At 40.7% G+C, this 19883-nt stretch overlaps 1 protein-coding gene across 2 annotated transcripts in view; it reads left to right on the top strand.

Moving 5' to 3' along the window:
* The window catches only part of cachd1 (cache domain containing 1), a 99433-nt gene that overhangs the window by 70554 nt on the left and 8996 nt on the right, over positions 1-19883 (top strand). For both annotated transcript variants that reach the window (XM_034082037.2, XM_034082038.2), the window contains 19 exons: positions 2062-2188; positions 3398-3542; positions 3848-4064; positions 4207-4356; positions 7496-7774; positions 8130-8279; positions 10813-10936; positions 11032-11149; positions 12248-12416; positions 12557-12699; positions 13577-13758; positions 14385-14495; positions 15751-15873; positions 16464-16563; positions 16667-16783; positions 17438-17598; positions 17887-17973; positions 18968-19084; positions 19455-19606. In XM_034082037.2, the coding sequence (XP_033937928.1) occupies positions 2062-2188; positions 3398-3542; positions 3848-4064; positions 4207-4356; positions 7496-7774; positions 8130-8279; positions 10813-10936; positions 11032-11149; positions 12248-12416; positions 12557-12699; positions 13577-13758; positions 14385-14495; positions 15751-15873; positions 16464-16563; positions 16667-16783; positions 17438-17598; positions 17887-17973; positions 18968-19084; positions 19455-19606 (2772 nt within the window). The remainder of the gene's footprint in view (positions 1-2061; positions 2189-3397; positions 3543-3847; positions 4065-4206; positions 4357-7495; positions 7775-8129; positions 8280-10812; positions 10937-11031; positions 11150-12247; positions 12417-12556; positions 12700-13576; positions 13759-14384; positions 14496-15750; positions 15874-16463; positions 16564-16666; positions 16784-17437; positions 17599-17886; positions 17974-18967; positions 19085-19454; positions 19607-19883) is intronic.

The raw sequence follows: 19883 nt of genomic DNA, 5'->3' as shown, positions 1-19883 counted from the left end.
TTCCATTGTCATGAAGGTGGAATCTAACTATATCCAGAATACGTTTTATTGGATCCAGGCAAGAAAGATGTTTATTTCTGCTGTAAAGTTGGGCATTTTAACATGGGGGTCTATGGGAATTGCTCCTTTTTGCATCCATCCCCTGTCGGCCACTAGATGAACTGCAGTTTGTGGCACTTCCTTCTGGGCTTCCCGGCTCTGCGCTATGAAGCGCTGATTGGCTGTGGGTGGGCCAGACGTGCATGTGGGTGGGCCCAGGCCCACCCGGACCCACCCACAGCTACGCCGCTGGACTGGACCCTACACTCTTCCATATGTGGGTCAAAAAGGACCCGTATTAGAATAATGTGTTTTTATGCCATTTGTCATTTTGGTAAAGAAAAATCACTTGTATAATATTTAGTATTATATTTTGGTTCACACTAAAAATATTTTATATTTCATTTTTCACTATTTATAATTTTGAAAAAAACGAAACCCCATAGAAAATGCATGCGGGTAATTTTTGACCCACTTATGGAAGCTTGGGGTAGTAATACAAAAACTACAATTTCTTAAAATGTAAATTTAAAATGTGAATGGCATGATATCCAAAACATGTTTTTTGAGGAATAGCTGGAATATGAAATGATAATTTTATTTAATTACAATGATACTTCAAGAAAACCACCTCACTGGGTCAAAAAAGACCCACTTATGCATCTAAGGATTAAGAAAGAAATTGATTCAACAGTTGCATTATTGTTTTGTGATACCAAAATAAAGCCTACTCTGGTGGCTACACTTTGTTTGCTCCCTCTCTGTTTCCCCCAAAGGTTTATATTCTAACTCCACGCTCCCCCTCCCCCGATCCCTTTGTGAAAGGCCGTTTTGTGTTGCAGTGAGCGGAAAGGAAGTTGCTGGCTTTGTGATGGGATCTCTGTGAAGAAACTGTTGACTCTGTGACCCAGTAAAAAAAAAAAATCTGTGTGTTGGTGTTGAGCAAATAATCAGGCTCAGTGTCTCTGCAGAGGTCGTAGTTAAGGCTGTTATTTCAGCTCGGCCTGCACTCACAGTTATGACACAGATCCAGTTCCGGTATCCAAATGAAAGACGTGTACTGTATACTTCCTAGTAGTTAAAGAGTTATTTTTCTTTCTTGAGTTAATATATCCTACCAGACTTGTGGATTGGGAAATATATTTACATGTGTAAACTGTATGTCTGGTCACAAAGGGGTGTTTTGTCATGCCTGAATAGACAGGTTTGAATAGAGCTCAATTAGGTGTGAAAAGCTCAATAATAGAAACAATGCACAACTGTTCGTCAGAGGGAGCGTAGACGAGTTACATACGCTTGTGTGTACTTCAGTTGAAAGCATGCTTGTTCAGGATGAGCCAGGCTAGGAGAGAATCAATCACTGCACAATGCATGAGGTATAGATTCCTGTCAGACTGGATCCAGCTCTGAGTTCATGCAAAGGCAGGCAACAATAACCTCACGCAGTTTTGGAGCCACTACTTGTAACTGCTCTCCACTGATTGTAAACTGTCAGGGCAGGATGGGATTCCTTGCTACTAGCTGATGTTAGATGTTAGTACTGATTTGTTTAGTTATTGGATCAACAACTTGTTTGTATGGTTGGTTAGCTTTTACAGTACAGCAGCAGTTTTGGGAGAATAAACACAAACAATCCTAAGGTCAATTTTGCCATTCTTTCTATCAGAACACCCTTCCAACATTCAATATAATACAGGGATTTTAACCAAATATGTCGAAAATTACGTCCAGTAATTCGCATATCACATATTCCGTACGTTCTTTTCAAAATTGTATTGTGTTAGATCAAATAGATTTCTACATCCTTTATACACATAAGAACAGTAATGGCAGTGGTCTTAACGCTCTTACTGTAGTGTGTTTCATTGAAAGGGATCTATATTCTATTTTATCTTCTTCCCTTGCGCCCTACCTTTCGCTCCCTGTTTTCCTATCTCTATCTTTCTCCCCTGTGTTTCTTTCTCCTTCCCCTTTATTCTTCACTTAAATAACATGTTTGCTGTTCCCTCTCTCTCTCTACAGTGTTAGCAGACAACCTGAAGTCCAACCCGGGGATAAAGTGGCAGTACTTCAGCTCAGAGGAGGGTATCTTCACAGTCTTCCCTGCCCACAAGTTCCAGTGCAAGGGAACTTACGAGCACCGCAGCAGGTATTAACCATCTTCACTTCATTGCCAAGCTCAAAGTTACTACCAAACACAAATACGTTGTCAACAAATATCACTCTCTTGGCAAAGTAACAGTCTGGCTTATGTAAAACAAAGAAACATGAACTTGTTCCTGCCCCCCCCCCTCGTCTCTGTCAGTTGCTGTGGGGTGGCCCAGAGGGCATGTTGGTTGCGTGCCGCCCTCTCACACCCTGACCACACATGCCCCAAGCAGGAATGTGGCTCTGTACCAGTAAAGCTTATTGGAATTTCACAGCTTCAGTGTTGTGGCTTTTTTGGTTGCCACGGCCGAAAGACGTGTCGTTCTCTCTTCTTTTATTTCTGTATTCTTTTGTCTCTCTCCTACTTTCTGTTTTTTTTTTTTTGCACTGCCTCTCGCTTTTGTTGAGCTTTTTTACATCATGTTTTTCGGATTTCTCTTTCTCTGGCCGTTCGAGTCAGTGAGCTGGCATGCAGCCATGAGAGAAATGACGTTACTTGGCTTGCTTGAAGAGTGAATGAGGCTTTGTGAGTACATCACTCCCCTTCTCCACCCTGTGTTAGTGTCACCTTGTCCAGCAGACCACACACAGGCGCTGACCACCCAGCCCCCTTCATCACACCAAGCTGATAACATACATACTTTAACATGTACACCAAATATTGAAAATATAACTCTAAATAATTGTATTAAAGTTTTATACCAACTGCACGCTGACAGTGAGCGCACATTGTATCTTTTTGCACTCAGGGTCAATGATAATGTCATGCTTTTAATTTTTAGCTTGAGCCGTTAAGTAGTGTGTTTATTGTTTTGCCTGACTTTTTATGTCGCTGTGATCCAAAAAGGCTTGGAAATTGTATTTTTTAATTGAAAAACACTAAGCATTTACAGAATTGTTAAAGCTTTAAAGTTATACAGCTGTAGCAAGTCGTTCAAACATGTTTTTTTCTTTTAAATAATTCAGCAATAACAACAAATTAAAGACAAAAACATTTTTTTAACCTCCACACAAACAGAGAAGGGAAGCGGATTTCTTCTGAAAACTGTATAGTGCGGACTGGACAAGCAAATACAACTAACATGATGATGAAAGTTTTTCAAGAGGAAGACCTTTTTATCGATGTACACATGCTGTAACAGTATGTCTTCATTGCCTTGGATTTGTTAACTGTGTAGTCAATGTTTTGTATTTTTGTGTATCTCCGCAGGCCTGTGTATGTGTCTGCGGTGCGTCCCCAGTCTAAACACATTGTGGTGATGGTGGACCACGGAGCGTCTGTAACTGACACCCAGCTTCAGATCGCCAGGGACTCGGCACTGGTCATCCTCAACGCCGTCGATGAACATGACAAGGTTAGAGAAGGGGAATACATCTCTCTTACCTTGCTTTATTGGGAAGAACGCATTGTGTTTAGGGCAAGTTTAGAGAAGCACATATACCTAAACATTTAAATGCAGATAATTTGGCTACCGCTGATAACTTACTGAATGATAAACAATTACATTGACTGTAATGGACACCACCTGACTGTGGCTTCTGTTATTTTATGATTGAGAGACCCTTAGAAAATGACATATTGTGCTTTGAAATGCTTCACAACTCTACACTGATACTCTTAACATTTTCTTCATTTTACATCTTTATCACTCCATTCCAGATCTCCATTTTGTCAGTGGCAGAGACAGTTCGCACCTGCGCCCTGGACCAGTGCTATAAGAGTCTGCTCTCTCCGGCCACCAGCGAGACCAAGAGGAAGATGAGCACCTTCATCTCCAACATCAAGGCGTCTGATGCAGCCACTCAGCACGCTGCGGGCTTCCAGAAGGCCTTCCAGCTGCTCCGAAACACCAGCAGTCTCTGCAAACACAGCTCCAGTAAGAAACGCTGCAAATTAGGAATATGTGTGTCTGTGCTCAGAGGTCAATTCCAGCTCCGGTGCTCTCGCTATTTAAAACGTAATCAACTCTCGTCACGTTATCTAATATCAATTGACGTGTGTTGTGTTTCTGCTTTCAGCCACAGACATGGTGATCGTCTACCTGTCGTCCGGTATCACGTCTCGAGATTCGTCAGAGCAGGAGAAGAGAGCGACGCTCAGTGTGGTCAGAGAGGAGAACCGACACCTCAACAACTCGGTCATGATCCTCACATACGCTCTCATGAACGGTAGGTCACTTATATTTAGGGCTGATCAATGTTTTTTACAGTGGTAAAATAATAATAGATTATCCCCTTGATTTTGTCTTCCTGCTATAAAATATAATTCTGCGTCAAGGTGAACCTGAGTGTTTTGCTGCAAACGGATCTTTTAAATCAACAAAATGTCTTCTCAAATTTATATCCAATTTCAATATTTGTATTTTAAGATGTATTGGACAAATGAGGTCCAACAGGGCCCTGCTTGTACTTACACAAAGGATAAGAGCAGAGTTTGTCTTACAATTTGCAATTTTTTTATTAAAACCAGATATTTTGACATTATTTGAACATGCAATATCGTAATGTAAACTAAACCTAATGCAGTACACTGTTGTGTTTTCTCATATGTCACTTAGTTGTTTGTTAATGTTTTACTTTTGCCTTGGTTGTTTAGAACACCAGCCAGCTCTAAAATCATATAATTATAGATACATCAAAGAACAGTCAGTTTTAGCCCTACTCACACATTCTCTCATTCTTTTTTTGCTTTGCTTGGATTTGTTTCCTGTGCATTTTCTCTATATTCTTTGGTACAATGTGTTCATGAGACAGGAGGTAAGAGAGGTGCTCAGAAACCTCAAAGGCTTTTTCCCCCATGTGTGTATGCTTTCTTTTCCTCTTTTATTGTTCTTGTCTATCCATCTGCCTCCTCTAATTCCCTCCTCCCTCTGCACAAAACACACACACATACGCTCACATGCACTGCGCTTGCATTAGTCCACCATTAACACAAATCATTTTAGCATCTGAGAATGGAAATGAGGTACATCTAAGAGAGGAGAGAGTGAGACTTCAAAGGGCACGTTGCTCACTCTGTGTGTGTCTGACAGAGGACCCTGGCTGTTTAAAGAGCCCCATGATGAAAAGGATGCAGAAATCTACCGTCCTCTGAGTTTATTAGCATTGCATATCCAAAAAAACATTTGTTTTGTTCGCTGCACACAGCTGAATGACCCACTGTGGGTGTGTGTGTCTTATTCCCTACATCCTCTGCCAAATGTGAAGTGCTGATTGTTGAAGGGGATCAGCAGTCCCTTTGCAGTATAAAGCACAGGTGTGTGTGTGTCCAGTTTGTGTGTGTTAATGAGTTGTCCACCATCCTCACCAAAACGGTGTATGCTAGGCTGAGCAACCTGCTGAATAGTCTGTCAGATAGCATACAATTACGTTAAGACAGACTAAATTAACTTTGAAATCATATTTAATCGAGACATTTAGAAAATCGTTTTTTTGTTGTTGATTTAATTTGATTGCAGTCCCTGTTTTTTGCATTATGGACTAATTTGTATTCATATTTTAATATACATATTATACAGGGTTCTTACGGTCATTAAAAACCTGGAAAAGTCATGGAAATTCCAAATGCAAATTCCAGGCCCTGGAAAAGTTATGGAAAACAATATTTTTCCCAAAGTTTTGGAAAAGTCATGGAAATGTAACTAAAGTTGCATCAAATATAATGTATATTTTAGCCAATCGCCGAAATAGTAATACTATAATGATAATAAATACTCTATCGTATAGTAATGAAACAATGTCATTTAACTGATGAGGTATTTTGCTGGTGAGAGATTGTAGTTGCTTTAGCGTGTAGAAGCTAGTAAGCCTACTATTTGATTTGTTTTAGATAGGCACAACATGTATCAGACCTTATTTTCCTGTTCCATGTTAAAATAAACAATTTTCAGTGGTACCGCTGAGAAAGAGTAATTTCTTTGGTCATGGGAATTAGGTAAAGGTCATGGAGAAGTCATTGAAAATCATTGGTGAAAAAGTGTATGAACCCTGATTATAAGAACTTCGATATTATTACACATATGCTGGTCAATGTATCTCCTCTGACGTAACTCTCCAACTGCTGTTTTTGCTTTTGTGCCTCTTAGCTAGGTAGATGGGTAGTTATACCATTACAGCGCATGCTGATTGAGTAAGTGGGTGATGATGAAGGACTGATTTACTCCCATAGTGATGTTTTAAGGAGTGCTGTGGAAAGATGAAACACAGACGGGCTGTTCAAGGTTCAGTGATCAACATAACTGTGTTTGCTTAGAATAAATGTATACAAAGATACAATAGTATCTTTCAATGTGAGATTAATCTACAAAATCAAACATTTTACTTACATAAGGATCATTATACCTATCCTATAATAAAGATTGGGAATCTGTGCTGTCAGCAAACGTTCTCCTCTCTGGTGGTTTGACATTGCCACCCATGACGACATTGACTCCCGTCAGTCGCCAAGCGTGAAGATCAGCAGAGCCTCGGCATTAAAGAGGGTTTCTGCTGTAATCCAGTCAATGATTGGATACTGGCAGACACTCAGGGCTCTGTCCTTCCCAATAGGTTGTGGGATGCCACATGTTCCAGGTGACAGCTGAAGGGGCCTGCTATGGTTATCCATTGTCCTCTAAATGACCTTATGAGGCATGGGAATGTAGAGTTTAAAGAGTGCATTAACGACTCAGCTGCATATTTTCTTTAAAGCAATGAGGGATTTGCTCATGTCATGATCTCTGAGCTTCACAGGTGACAATTGTTGTGTGGCAGATGCCTAGGATTGAAGGAACAAAGCTATAGAGATCATGACGCAGGTTTACAAGTTGGAGCCTGCATGTATGAAATATTTCTGTTGCTGATGCCAAATATGTTTGGGAAATCCATGTGGCAATGTATTGTATGAGCTTTGATTATAAGATCATGTTCAGTGAAAGCCTTTTGCCGCCTGACCATGTGAACTGCGTGAGGTTCATTTTCTGAATACACCTTGTTTCAATGATTCTTGATATCTGCCCTTGTTAATGGCAGGGGTGTGATTTCTTTATTCAGCTCCTTGAACCTTTTGTTGTTTACAGCTTCAGGGGAAAGAGAACAGTGGGCTGCCTTTGTACGGTTGGAATTGAAGTCATACGCTTTTTAGTGACAAGCTGTTTACCTCTTTTCAACCACTCCCTCCTCTTTTCATTTGCACAGTTGCCCTATTCAATAGGCCTGCAGCCATGCCGTCAGTTACTGATTTGTTCCTAATATCCCTGCTCGATTAAATTAAAAACAAATTCGACTCGACTATCCTAAACTCTCTCTCTCTCTCTCCCTCCTCCATCAGAGGGAGTAACAGGCCTGAAGGAGCTGGCCTTCCTGAGGGATCTTGCAGAGCAGAATTCGGGGAAATATGGCGTAAACCGAGGGTCAGGTCGAGACCGCTCATCTGGGATGTCCTCGTCCGGATCGGCCTCCATGATACCGGTGTCGAAGGGAAGCATGATGGTGCTAAATCAGCTGAGCAACCTGGAGACAACAGTGGGCCGCTTCTACATCAACCTGCCCAATCGCATGATCGACCTGGTCCGATTCAGCCTGCCCTACTCGGACCCCATGGGAGACGGTGAGTGGTGCTCACCCTGAAGTTAAGATCGATTAGAAAACATGAAATCAAAAGTTCCTACTTCAGATTAGTTGCAATTACAAACAGTTTGAAAGGAGGAGTCAGGAAATACAGCCAGGCTAGCTGTTACCCCCTGCTTCCAGTCTTTATGCTAAGTTAAGCTAATTGCCTGCTGGATCAAGGCTCATATTTTCTGTACAGATATGAGAGTTGTATAGATATTCTCATCAAAGTGAAGAAGTTAATTTCCCAATTTATTGAACTCTTTCTCTAATACAGACCAAAAAGAGACATTCCTAAACGTATCTGAGGTGTTTTATGAACTTTACTTATATTGTTGTTCTTCTTTCTCCAGGGTTTATTATGACCGTGAGCCGGCCGTGTTATTTCGGTAACCTGCTCCTGGGCGTGGTCGGGGTGGACGTGAACCTGGCCTACATCCTGGAGGACGTCACATACTACCAGGACTCACTGGCTTCATACACGTTTCTCATTGACAACAAAGGTCAGTAACATAGATACAGGAAATAATCAATTTAATACAGGAATACTTTCTAACCATGAAGAGCAGTGTAACCCAAATATGGCTTTAAATCTTGATAATCTGTTCTCTAAATAAAGTGGTTAAAGTCTTATGGGAACTACAGCATATAGCCGTGTTGCTTAATTTAAACCAAGCCAGTAACAACAGAAGCAGGAAAGCTCTTCCTACAACATGTGTGACAGACTCCAGTGCCTATTCAAGGTATCAATCTTTGTTAGCCTTAAATTAACAGTCCAAATGTTTGGAAGAGAGTGTAGTATGGTGTTTAGTCTTGCATACAAGTGGAATTACATTTTATTTAGTCTCTTTCAAGTTCCTCCACAACCATTATCTGTAATTGACATCTTCTTGGTAGCACTGGCACTTCTTTGGCAATCTGTTCTCTGTTCAATTCATGCCTCGGTGCGTTGCCACGGTCCGGTCTCAGTTTGTTTTGGCCTCAGCTGAGGGGGTCTTGGATGATCCGCTGGTGCTGGACAGCTGGCAGGTTGTGCTCAGTAGGCCTGGGGGGCAGGGACGTTAATGGACAGGGTTTTGCTAGATAGCACTATAGCTACATATTGATTCCCCTTAAGTATACTACAAATACTACTTGGGATAATGTCCCCTCTTTTAGATTTTTGCACACAGCCAGCAGAAAAGGAAGGTATTTTTAACTTCAAATCAATAATCAGATGTATTATGTGTATGTTATTTGGGACTGAGAGGTAGTGCCATGTTTAAAAGAGGGAGTAGTGAATGACAGGGGGAAGACCTGTAGAGGAAATACTTATGAGGGAGTCGAGGAACGTGGAGCAAATCATAAAACATGGGCAAACTACCAAGTGTTTACTCACCTGAATGGTAATTATTTAGCGTCATCATTTTCTCACTATTAAGCATAATTATTGCAAGTGGAATTGTTGCAGCTGTGTGAGTTTTGCTCCTCTGGTACAATTTTCAATGAGTCTCTTTTTTCCCTCTTAAATGTTTGTTATTTTAATAAATATGCCATTCAATTATAGCTTATTACAGAAACGGCGCTTATTAATGCAGCAACACTGAAAACATTGACGACTGAGTCCTATGTAATGTTATTAGCTGGCATCAAACTGTCTGCTGGCAATTAGCCTGTAGGTAAATACAATTAGGCAATACAGGGCTGACGAGAGGTTTCCGGACCTGGAAATAAAAATAGCTCACAAGTGAATTGGAAATATTTTTGCATGGGAGGCATTTATCCTTTTCAATGTATAGATCTCTCTATGACTTATATACATACTCTGGCCCTTGTGCTGTAGTTTGCAGTGTGAGGACAGAGATGCCCTTTTTAATACAGCAAATGAAACACAACACACACGACACAAAGCAACACACTCCCTCTTTCACAGTGTATTAGGATGGTCTTAAAAACAACAGCACATGATTTAGTTTGTTTACTTCGCTCAGAGTGGATTAACAATCCAGTACCTTGAGGGCTTTTTGGCTCTCCTAAAATGATGCTGCTAAGAGCTGAGATTATTACAGCACTACACTCCACCAAGCAAAAAACAAGTGAACAAGAGAGTAATTCTTCACTCCGAAATAGTAGACAGGCATATGTTCTATTGACTTTAAATGTACTATCTTTCCTTGATGTCGAGGTTTTGATCAAATGTTTTTCTAAAAAGGCAACTCTATAATATGACAGGACTTTGACAAACAAGTAGTTATACCAAAGCGTCTTAAAGATACTTTTCTTTCTGGTTCCTGAAAAAGAATTGTTTTAACAGCTTTGGAGCTCTTCTAACATTCAGGTTGTATGTTTAAAGTTGCCAGAATTCAAGTGTAACAGGACTGGGCAGATAAAGAGAAAAGTGGTAGTGCAGCAATCACGACAGAGGCAGTGTTCAAGTCCAAAAAAAGAGGCTTTATTGCTGTTAAACTCAAAAATACCTTTAACTATATACAGGCTAACGTAGCCGGGCCGCTAACCGACTTACAAACTGTTTCCTCACGCTGGGAGTCTCCTGCTCCCTCCATGTGCCACACACAACTGAGCAACTCTCGGTGCTTTGTCTCCCTTGAGGGAGTGATTAGCACCAGGTGTGAGGTCTCGCCACCTGCTCCCAATACTGTAAATTGGAAGTGGGTGGAGCCACCTATTGGGAATGTAGGTGTCTCCCACTACTCTGCCTCTCAGTCCCTTACATCAAGTCAATTGGACTTTAAGTGACATTTAGGGTTTGAAGCAATAATCTAGTTAGTAGTTACTCTTTATCATGATTTTATTTGTTGCATTAACAAGGATTTCACCATGTATAAAGAGACTATGACTTAATTTGCACAGTTATATAGTAAGGATTGAATGCTTGATTGTTGTGTATGAATGCCTTGTTTGACAGTGACCAAAGAAAACACTGCTGCTCTGTTTTAATGTTATATGCATAAATTGGCCATTTGAGGATGTTGTGTTATTTTTCAGTATATATAAACACAAATGAATGATGTTATGAATTGCTTTGTGATTTTCCAGGTTACACCCTGATGCATCCATCACTCACACGGCCCTACCTGATGACAGAGCCTCCCCTGCACACGGACATTATCCACTACGAGAATATCCCAGCATTCCCTGTTGTGCGGCAGAACATCCTCAGGTAAGAGACGTTACCTTCAAGAGACAGAAATTCACCCATTGATAAATACATACATATCGTATGTTTTGGTGTTTAATACTGTATGTTTCTTGCAGCCTCCCTTTGGGCAGTCAGGTCATTTCTGTCCCAGTCAACTCCTCTCTGTCCTGGCACCACAACCGACTCCGGGACAACAGCAAGGACGCATACAACGTCAGCTACGCCTGGAAACTGGTAGGTGTTTGTATGAACCTTGTAGAGACTCAACACTCGTGTACACTGGTGACACCAACATTCACAGTTTAATGCTTAATGCTATGTGAAATAAAAAGCAAATAGAAGTAGCATGTTTTTTCAAAGTTCCCAAACAAAGCTACAAAGACTGTCAAAACAAAAGATGCTTATGAGGAGATTTATGCCTCCAGTCTTTCTGTCTCCAGCAAAACTCCGCCACCTAAAATTGTAATAAAAACCAAGTTCTCCCACACCCAAAAACCCTCAAATATGCTTTCCCTCTCTGGCCCAAAGGTGTCATGTTTTGGAACAACAGGACAGCAATACCATAATGCCAAATATTTTTACATTTAGAAATATGGCATTAGCAAAAATATCGCTCTTGATTAAGGTATTTCCCTTTGAACCTATACTAATCATGTTGTGTTTTTTGTCATACAGTCAGTTAAGCCACGTCACATTTTGCCATGAGTGTGGCAGCTTTGTCTGTTTTTTTAAATCACGTTTAAAGAGCCAACAATATGTCGACATTGGCCACAAATGAAAAATCCAGACGACAAAAACTGTCTAGGGAAATCCTTTTATAGCATACCACGTCTCGGTGCTTGTGACCAGAATTTAGACAAAATGTCTCCTTAAAACTAGCAGCTAAGGTCATGTTCTCCTATTGTCTCTCCAGTTATCAGAAGCTTCTGTTTTTTTTCCCTAATGTCAACTAATTTAATGAAAGTACCAAAACCAACAACTTTCTCATCCTGCTAATAAGTATTTAAGGACAGCACTTGGTTGACCAAAAACAGTTTAATAAACCTTCAACATTATTGCACTGGATGACTACATGAACATGGGCACCGTACTGTAGTTTTTCAGGTCAATCCCACATGCACTGTCCTGCTTCCAGAAATACACACACCTATTGGTTATAAAACCATGGTTGAAAAAGGTCAAACAATTGGCAAATGCACGATTCACCCCTGTTGGAAAAGTGTTTGCTAAAACCACAGTGCCCAGCTGCTTGTATTGTATTAACAAGTCTAAAAATGAAAGTATGTAAATAATATCATCAGCCTTAATCCTCCACTGTCTTCTGTCTTCTAGGTTCAGGACACGTCGTTCATCCTGTGCATCGTGTACGTGCAGCCGGAGATCCCAGTGAAACATCTGAAGAACCTGAACACAGCGCCCAGCTCCAAGCTGCTGTATCATCGCTTAGACCTGCTGGCTCAGCCCAGCTCCTGCCTGCACTTCAAACAGCTCGCCACAGTTGGTGAGGAGAAAGACACTCATTTATTATAACTTGGGAGTGAAAAAGAAGTCTTCAAACTTTATTTGTATCCATAGTCAGCTCTTAGACATTTATAACCATCTCTGACTGTCTCTTTTTGCCCTTTTCTGTCTCTTTCACAGAGTCTCCCACGGTGATGTTGGCAGCTGGAAGTTTCTCCTCTCCGTACGAGCACCTCAGTCAGCCGGAAACAAAGCGCATGGTGGAGCACTACACCGCCTACCTGAGTGATAACACCAGGCTCATCGCCAACCCAGGCCTCAAGGTACTTAATGATATAGACATGGATATATCTCCAGGCTAAGACCAGCCAGTGGGCACACATGGGGTTAATGTTGTTTACCTCACAAACCCCTGGCACACGTCCAGCCCTGCGGTCAGGCTTCAGGCATGTACACGCACATTCATATTCTGCATCAAGGATGTACAAACACAATTAATGAGTCCCATGATAGTTAGTGTTACGATTTAAATGCAACTTTCTTTCAGCATTTGGCAAGCAACTTTTCAGGCAGCTTACATTATACCTAAAATGCACACATTTATAATGAAGCTCTGCACCTTTAAGAAGGTGGAAAAGCCCCCACGTGGTTTTGGCAGTGTGTGTGCATTCCTATCCTGGGGGGAGTTTGAACTGTAAGCCCCAGTCCCAGCTCTGTTTCCCAGGCTGGTCTTAAAGGCCCCCTCCGGTGACCTCATCACCCCTTTCAAACTAAGAAGCCTCTCTGAAAATGGCACTGGGATGTGAATTTTCTGGGTGTTAGCAGGGCTTTAGGGCTAATAGTGCTATTTATTCCTAAATACTGGTGTTCTATGCTTTGACTATTGGGATTTTTGAAATATTAAAATGACAAATGACTATCTTAGACGGGAATACAATAGAATCATTTCATGTTTAGGGGTGTTCGAACGGGGAGAACCTTTCACTTTCTTTCCCATTTTGTTAAATGGTAAATTGGAGGCAAACTTTAAGCCAATTTAATTTCAAAGCAAACCCCTGATTAAGACTAAGAGCTTTTTTATCAAATGCTCAACCTTTTCTCTTCTTCGTGTTTACACCCTCCTTCTTTCTCTCTCTTTTCCTCCCCTCACTGTCCCTCTTCTCTCTCTGTTTCTCCCTCCATCCCTTCATCATTCTGCAGTCCTCTGTCAGGAACGAGGTTATGGCGACCAGTCACGTCACGGATGAGTGGATGACACTAATGGAAATGAGTAGCCTCAACTGCTACATTGTGCGCCGTTACATAGCAACGCCCAGTGGGGTGCTCCGGATTTACCCAGGATCACTGATGGACAAAGCCTTCGACCCGACCCGCAGACAATGGTGAGGCTTACTTTGGAGTGTGTGTGTGTGTGTGTGTGTGTGTGTGTGTGTGTGTGTGTGTGTGTGTGTGTGTGTGTGTGTGTGTGTGTGTGTGTGTGTGTGTGTGTGTGTGTGTGTGTGTGTGTGTGTGTGTGTGTGTGTGTGTGTGTGTGTGTGTGTGTGTGTGTGTGTGTGTGTGTGTGTGTGTGTGTGTGTGTGTGTGTGTGTGTGTGTGTGTGTGTGTGTGTGTGTGTGTGTGTGTGTGTGTGTGTGTGTGTGTGTGTGTGTTAAAGGGAATGAGTATGTGTACAGACTGCCCGCCCATTTTTTGCCTAAAATGGTCCAGCAATTTCTGATTTCCTCATTGATCTTAGTTTTAACTTAACACTTAAAAAACTTAAGTCATGCGATAATATTTTGGTAAAGGTTAGGTTGTTAGTCGGATTATCAGCACAATCAATAGAATACTGTTCCTCAAATAAAAAAAATGTAAGAGTAAATATTATGATTTATAAATAGTGACAGTTGTTTGTATACAGGGAAGACCCAAAAAAAATGCAGCACCAATTCTTTGCATTTCACACAAAAAAGTTCCATTCAACTTTTGTCAGCTTTGTGAGTTAACCCTCTTCCTGTGTGATGTGTAGGTACCAGCATGCTGTGGCTAACCCTGGCCTCGTCACCTTCACGGGACCCTACCTGGATGTGGGGGGTGCGGGTTACGTTGTCACTATCAGTCACACCATCCATGCCTCCAGGTAAGAAGATTGAGATAGTGTATTTTTAGCCATCTCAAAAAAGTAAACATGCTTTCTTAGTTACTGCACCAGAAGATTCAAGTCCTACAGGACAGGTATTTTCCTGGACAAGTATCTGGTTAAAAAAGTACTCGAAGTGAGTTGAAAGTGTTTTGCTGCTGCAGGCTAACTTGACTTATGTGAGGTAATGCTGGCAAACTTTAGATAGAAGTTTCTCTGTTGCATTTCATTGCTGAGTCAGTTCACCGACTTTACAACTCTTCTCTATTTATCCGACTGTTATGTACACTATTTTAGCAAGTCAGTTGTTTACATTTCAGCGACTTTGTATCATAAAAGGAAACAAAAAGGAAGTAAACACACCATCCTCACCAGGCAAAAATAACATTGTGGGAATTGAAGGAACACTGCATCTGCCATTATCCTGTATTTGAGTCTCAGCTCATTGTGTAGCTGTTCAACCAGAAATGGTACAGTTTTGTTTCACTGTCACAGCTCCTATAGTGTCATTTGTGGCCACAGCAGCAGGCAGCTGATTTCAGCGAAAAAGCTCTGAAAAGCCACTGTGCATAGCAGCAGACAGTTAGAGACTAGTTTTGAAAATAAAAAACAGAGCTATAAGGCCAAGTTGCCTTGATCTTAAACAACTTTAGAAAGGTAGAAATATGTCACTGTCCCTAAAGCAAATGCTCTGTTTCCATCACAGTTGTCTTTAAGTATATGCTCTACCAAAGTGCCCACAAGTAAAGAGTATTACTTGTATTACTTGTTTTCATAGCAGAAGGTTTTAAACACAGCCTCTTTGAGTTGGAGGCTTTAAAAAGCCTTTAACTGCAGCTGAGATTGAAGTATTTATGTTTCTAGTTCTGTGAGTTTAAGATAAAGCTTAGCACGGGAACACCGCTAACAGCAGCACAATAGAAACTGTTTACCACGGCCACTGCAATAAACACACAAACATTCAGTATCAGTGTGTGTGATGAATCAGGATTAGTGTGTGGATGGCCGGCTCACTGAGCATAACACTACGCAGTCTGTAGTCTGCATAAACACAGATTGAAAGAGAGTTTGAGGTGCGTGGGATGTATTTTGTGTGTGCTTTAGATTTGTTTTTGGCTGGTGTGTACAAAATGTGTAAATATTTGAGTTGTAATAAAGGTCTTTTGAGTAAAAACTCAAGGCAAAGTTAAACTGTTTTCCCACATCTTTAAAACAAATCTGGTGTGCTTTATTGCTCTGTCTCCTCTCTCTCCAGCTCTCAGATGGCTCCTGGGTATGCAGTTGCAGTGATGGGCATAGACTTCACTCTCCGCTACTTCTATAAGGTCTTACTGGACCTGCTGCCAGTCTGCAACCAGGACAAGGGCAACAAGATCAGGTAGGTTGTGTCTGTTGTTTAATCTTCTCTTCTTACTTCTTTATTTAGATAATTTCTTCTTTTCTTTTGCCCTGAATTTTATCTAAATGTGGAGAACTCAACTTGCAAAGGCTTGAAGGAGATAAAAAAGAACGGGAGGGAAGAAGAGATAAGCTGATTATCATGGCATTCCTGCTGGAAGATGTGGCGTTGCTGCTGTCTCAGCCCTACATACTTTCTCTGGCTTTTAAGTCTCCCTTCTTCTTTTGTTTCTGTCTTCATCCCTTTTTCCTTCTACCACCCACTTCTTCCCTCTCTCTCTTTTTCTGTCTTCCTTCATGCTGTCTCTCTGTCTGTGTTCAGGAGCCATATAAAACAGGATTAGCTTAAAGGGGGTGGAGGAGCAGGGAGTCGCAGTATTTGGCACAATGTTTAAGGAATGGAGGGAAGTAAAATGGAGCAGTATTTTACAGGTAGAAGTAGGGGATTTAAAAAAAAAAAAAATGGTCAATGAAAGTATAAATATGTGAGTTACAGTCTTTAAAATGATTTCCGAGGTCACTATGTCTGCTGTACTTACATTTATGTGTGTGTTTACTTACATAAATAAGGTGCTTCATAATGGAGGACAGAGGGTACCTGGTGGCTCACCCCACTCTCATTGACCCCAAAGGTCACGCCCCCGCAGAGCAGCAGCACATTACACACAAGGTAAAGGACCAGAGACTAATATATAATAGTATACAAAAACATTAATCACAGTTAGCTACTTCTTTATTATTTTAAATCAATTTTTTTTTGTGATGGAATACAGGAGCCGTTGGTGGCTAACGACATCCTGAACCATCCCAACTTCGTGAAGAAAAACCTGTGCAACAGTTTCAGTGACCGCACCGTGCAGCGCTTCTACAAGTTCAACACCAGCATCATGGTGAGGCGGTTAAAATGAGATAAATGGATGTATGATTGAAAGCAGAGGAAGACAGTCAGACAGTTATACTCTGTGATAGTATAACACTGCCCCCCTCTGGTGATCCTTTGTGTTGCCACCTTATTTATTGTTATTTAGTATAATTCTATTAAAGCTTCAGTTTGTCTTGTGTAGTTAGAGAGTCCTGGTGTATAATATTCCTATTTAAGCTCTACAGCTTTTAATTAATTAAGGTACATATTTTTAAACATGTCATACTTGAATGAATTTCCTTCATGCCCATTTTTAGATGAACATGAGCAGATGTTGTGTATTATCACACATTTCAATTGATTGGATAAATACCCCAGTTCCCGGTCCAGGTTTTTGTCTTTCTTCAAAGGTTACTGTTCCTTAGCTTAGTTGTTATGCCATGTTCATCTACTTATAAAGTCATATTCCCAATCTTGCCTACTACGGTTTCATTTTTTTCCCAGCTGCATCTGGTTATAGATAATTTAAGGAAATAAATTAACATAAAAAAGCGAGTCACTGCTTGAAGTGTTAATTGTAATTCTGAGAATAAAAGAAACGTACAAATTAGAAAACAATAAATAAATAATGGATTTAGTAGTTATTGAAGTGTTTTTTAATCTTCCTATTTGTTTCTCATAGGGGGATCTTACGAACCTGGTCCATGGGAGCCATTGTTCTAAGTACCGTCTGACCCGAATCCCCGGCACCAACGCCTTCGCTGGCATCGTCAACGAGACGTGTGATTCTCTGGCGTTCTGCGCCTGCAGCACCGTGGACCGCCTCTGTCTCAACTGCCACAGGTCTCAGCCCCTTACACACACTCAAAGAAAAGATGATATGTGTTGCATGTTTGTTTAACAATGTCAAACATGGCAAACCTCTGGAGTTTACCAAAGGTCCAGATCTGATATTGTAGATATCGATTGTGTGGGTTGTATTTACATTTGCATCATGAGCTAACAAAAATTCAGCTTATGAAACTTTACATGTTGTGGATGTTAATACAATTGGTTTTTACTTCACCTAAAAAATAAACAAAATGAATGGAGCTTCCTCACTGACCATGTGACTGGTCTTGTGTTTTTCAGAATGGAGCAGAATGAATGTGAGTGTCCATGTGAGTGCCCCCTGGAGGTCAATGAGTGTACTGGTAACCTCACCAATGCTGAAAACAGGTCAGTCTCCTACATCATATTTATATTAACAAATTCTACAATGTTTGTGAATTATATTCAGTCATGTCATAAAGGGGAAAGGAACCTTAATCAACGAATGTGTGCCGGTTGCTTTTAGAGAAGTTACTTTTCACATGTGGTAGAGGGAAAGATACATCATGGTGCAACATGTCATGGGTACCACATGTTTTTTCTGTTTGTGCGGGAATATACCTCTCGCATATAGCTTCACTTGCTGACCGTATTATATTGCACGACTCATTCAGTGTCATGTGAAACATTTGCCAAATGATCTGTAAAGTATCTGCAAATGCACGTTTCCAAGGTGGCAATTCTCTTTAATATTCCTGTTACTATTTGAACTGTGGCTTGTTATGATTTGAAGATTGCCACATCAATATCACAGTAAATCAGCAAATCAAGGTTTCGGTGTTAAACCTGTTTACCCTCATATCACGCTCCTGCAATGATTTTCGGAGCCGTGTAAATGTTTGTGGGTGCTTCCTTACTTCTCTTTGACTGTCACTGTCTCTCTTGTATTTTTAGTCATGCCTTCATGTCTCTCCTCTCTCTCTTTCTCTGTCTCTCTCTTGTTCCACCAATCTCCTTTCATAAACCATCAGCAGTCTTTGACAGCACGTTAATGTTTCAAATGCCAATTTCTCCTTTTATTTCAGGAAGACATGCAATTATCATTTTTTCACTGTCAGATTTCTCTCTTTGTTTCGTGTCGAGCAGCATTGATGTTTCCTTTTTTCTTTTTAAAGCTGCTTAGCATACATTGACACATTGAAGACGCTCCTTTGAGGCTTCATGCTTTGATTCCATTGTCAATTGCACTGTACAACATCTGCTTTCTTCTTTAAAGTCCAATCATGTTTCAATCTAGGATTAGGATAGATTCTGTCAGCAGAATGTTTGACTTTTTCCTAAGAATATTCACATGCACCTTTCTGTATTTTTACCTGTTGTGTTTTATGATTGTTTTATGCAGGAACCCCAGCTGTGAGGTGCACCACGAGCCAGTCAGTCTGAATGTGATTGATCCCAGTCTGCATGAGACGCTGCCTCAGTGCATCAACACTCGCTGTAGCCAGAGATACACCAGCAGGTATACACACTTATCTACACACATGTACAGTACACATTAACTGGTATAATGAATAAACCAAAAAAGGCTCTAAAATCACACTCTTGTTCGGGTATGGTGTGTTTACAGAGACAGATTTAGTAAATCATTGTTATACATTGAGTTTGTGCATACCATGAATGGAACAAATAAAAAATGAAATGAATGAAATATATAATATTAATAATACTCTGCTAAATTGATTTGACACAATAATGAATACAACACATTTAGTTTACTTTATAACCTGGTAGTGGTGAGACATTTGGTAAAACATTCCTTAATAGCTTATTTTAAGTGTTTGCCACCAACTAATATCACTTCTATTTATATTGTTTCTGCCCTGTGTCAGTGATTGCTTCGGCGTTTTGGACTGTGAGTGGTGCATGGTGGACAGTGATGGTAAGACGCATATCGACAAGCCGTACTGTGCCTTGCAGAAGGAATGTTTCGGGGGAATCGTCGGCGCCAAGAGTCCCTACGCAGATGGCATGGGAATGATAGGTGAGTGAACTGTGGATATAAATTAGTCCTAAACTGTTTTTGCAGAGTCCACAGTTATGAGACATTTGTCCCAACTGTATCCTTGTGTACCTTCTTAGCCAACAGAGCAAAGCAACAGGCAAGCAAAGACAAAAGAAGAAACGAGTAAACTAATCCAATGGTCCTTGTTTTAGCAAAGGTTTTATATGTCTTGATCATGATAACCAATATTCAAAATTGACTGACTTGTTTCTGACTTTATTTTGTTGGATTGTTATCAGTTTATTCAAAATTAAAA

Source organism: Pseudochaenichthys georgianus, chromosome 4 (assembly GCF_902827115.2).
Source record: "Pseudochaenichthys georgianus chromosome 4, fPseGeo1.2, whole genome shotgun sequence".
Classification (NCBI taxonomy): Eukaryota; Metazoa; Chordata; class Actinopteri; order Perciformes; family Channichthyidae; genus Pseudochaenichthys; species Pseudochaenichthys georgianus.
The sequence above is the reverse complement of the archived record's forward strand: the minus strand, read 5'-3'. Positions and strand labels throughout refer to the sequence as shown.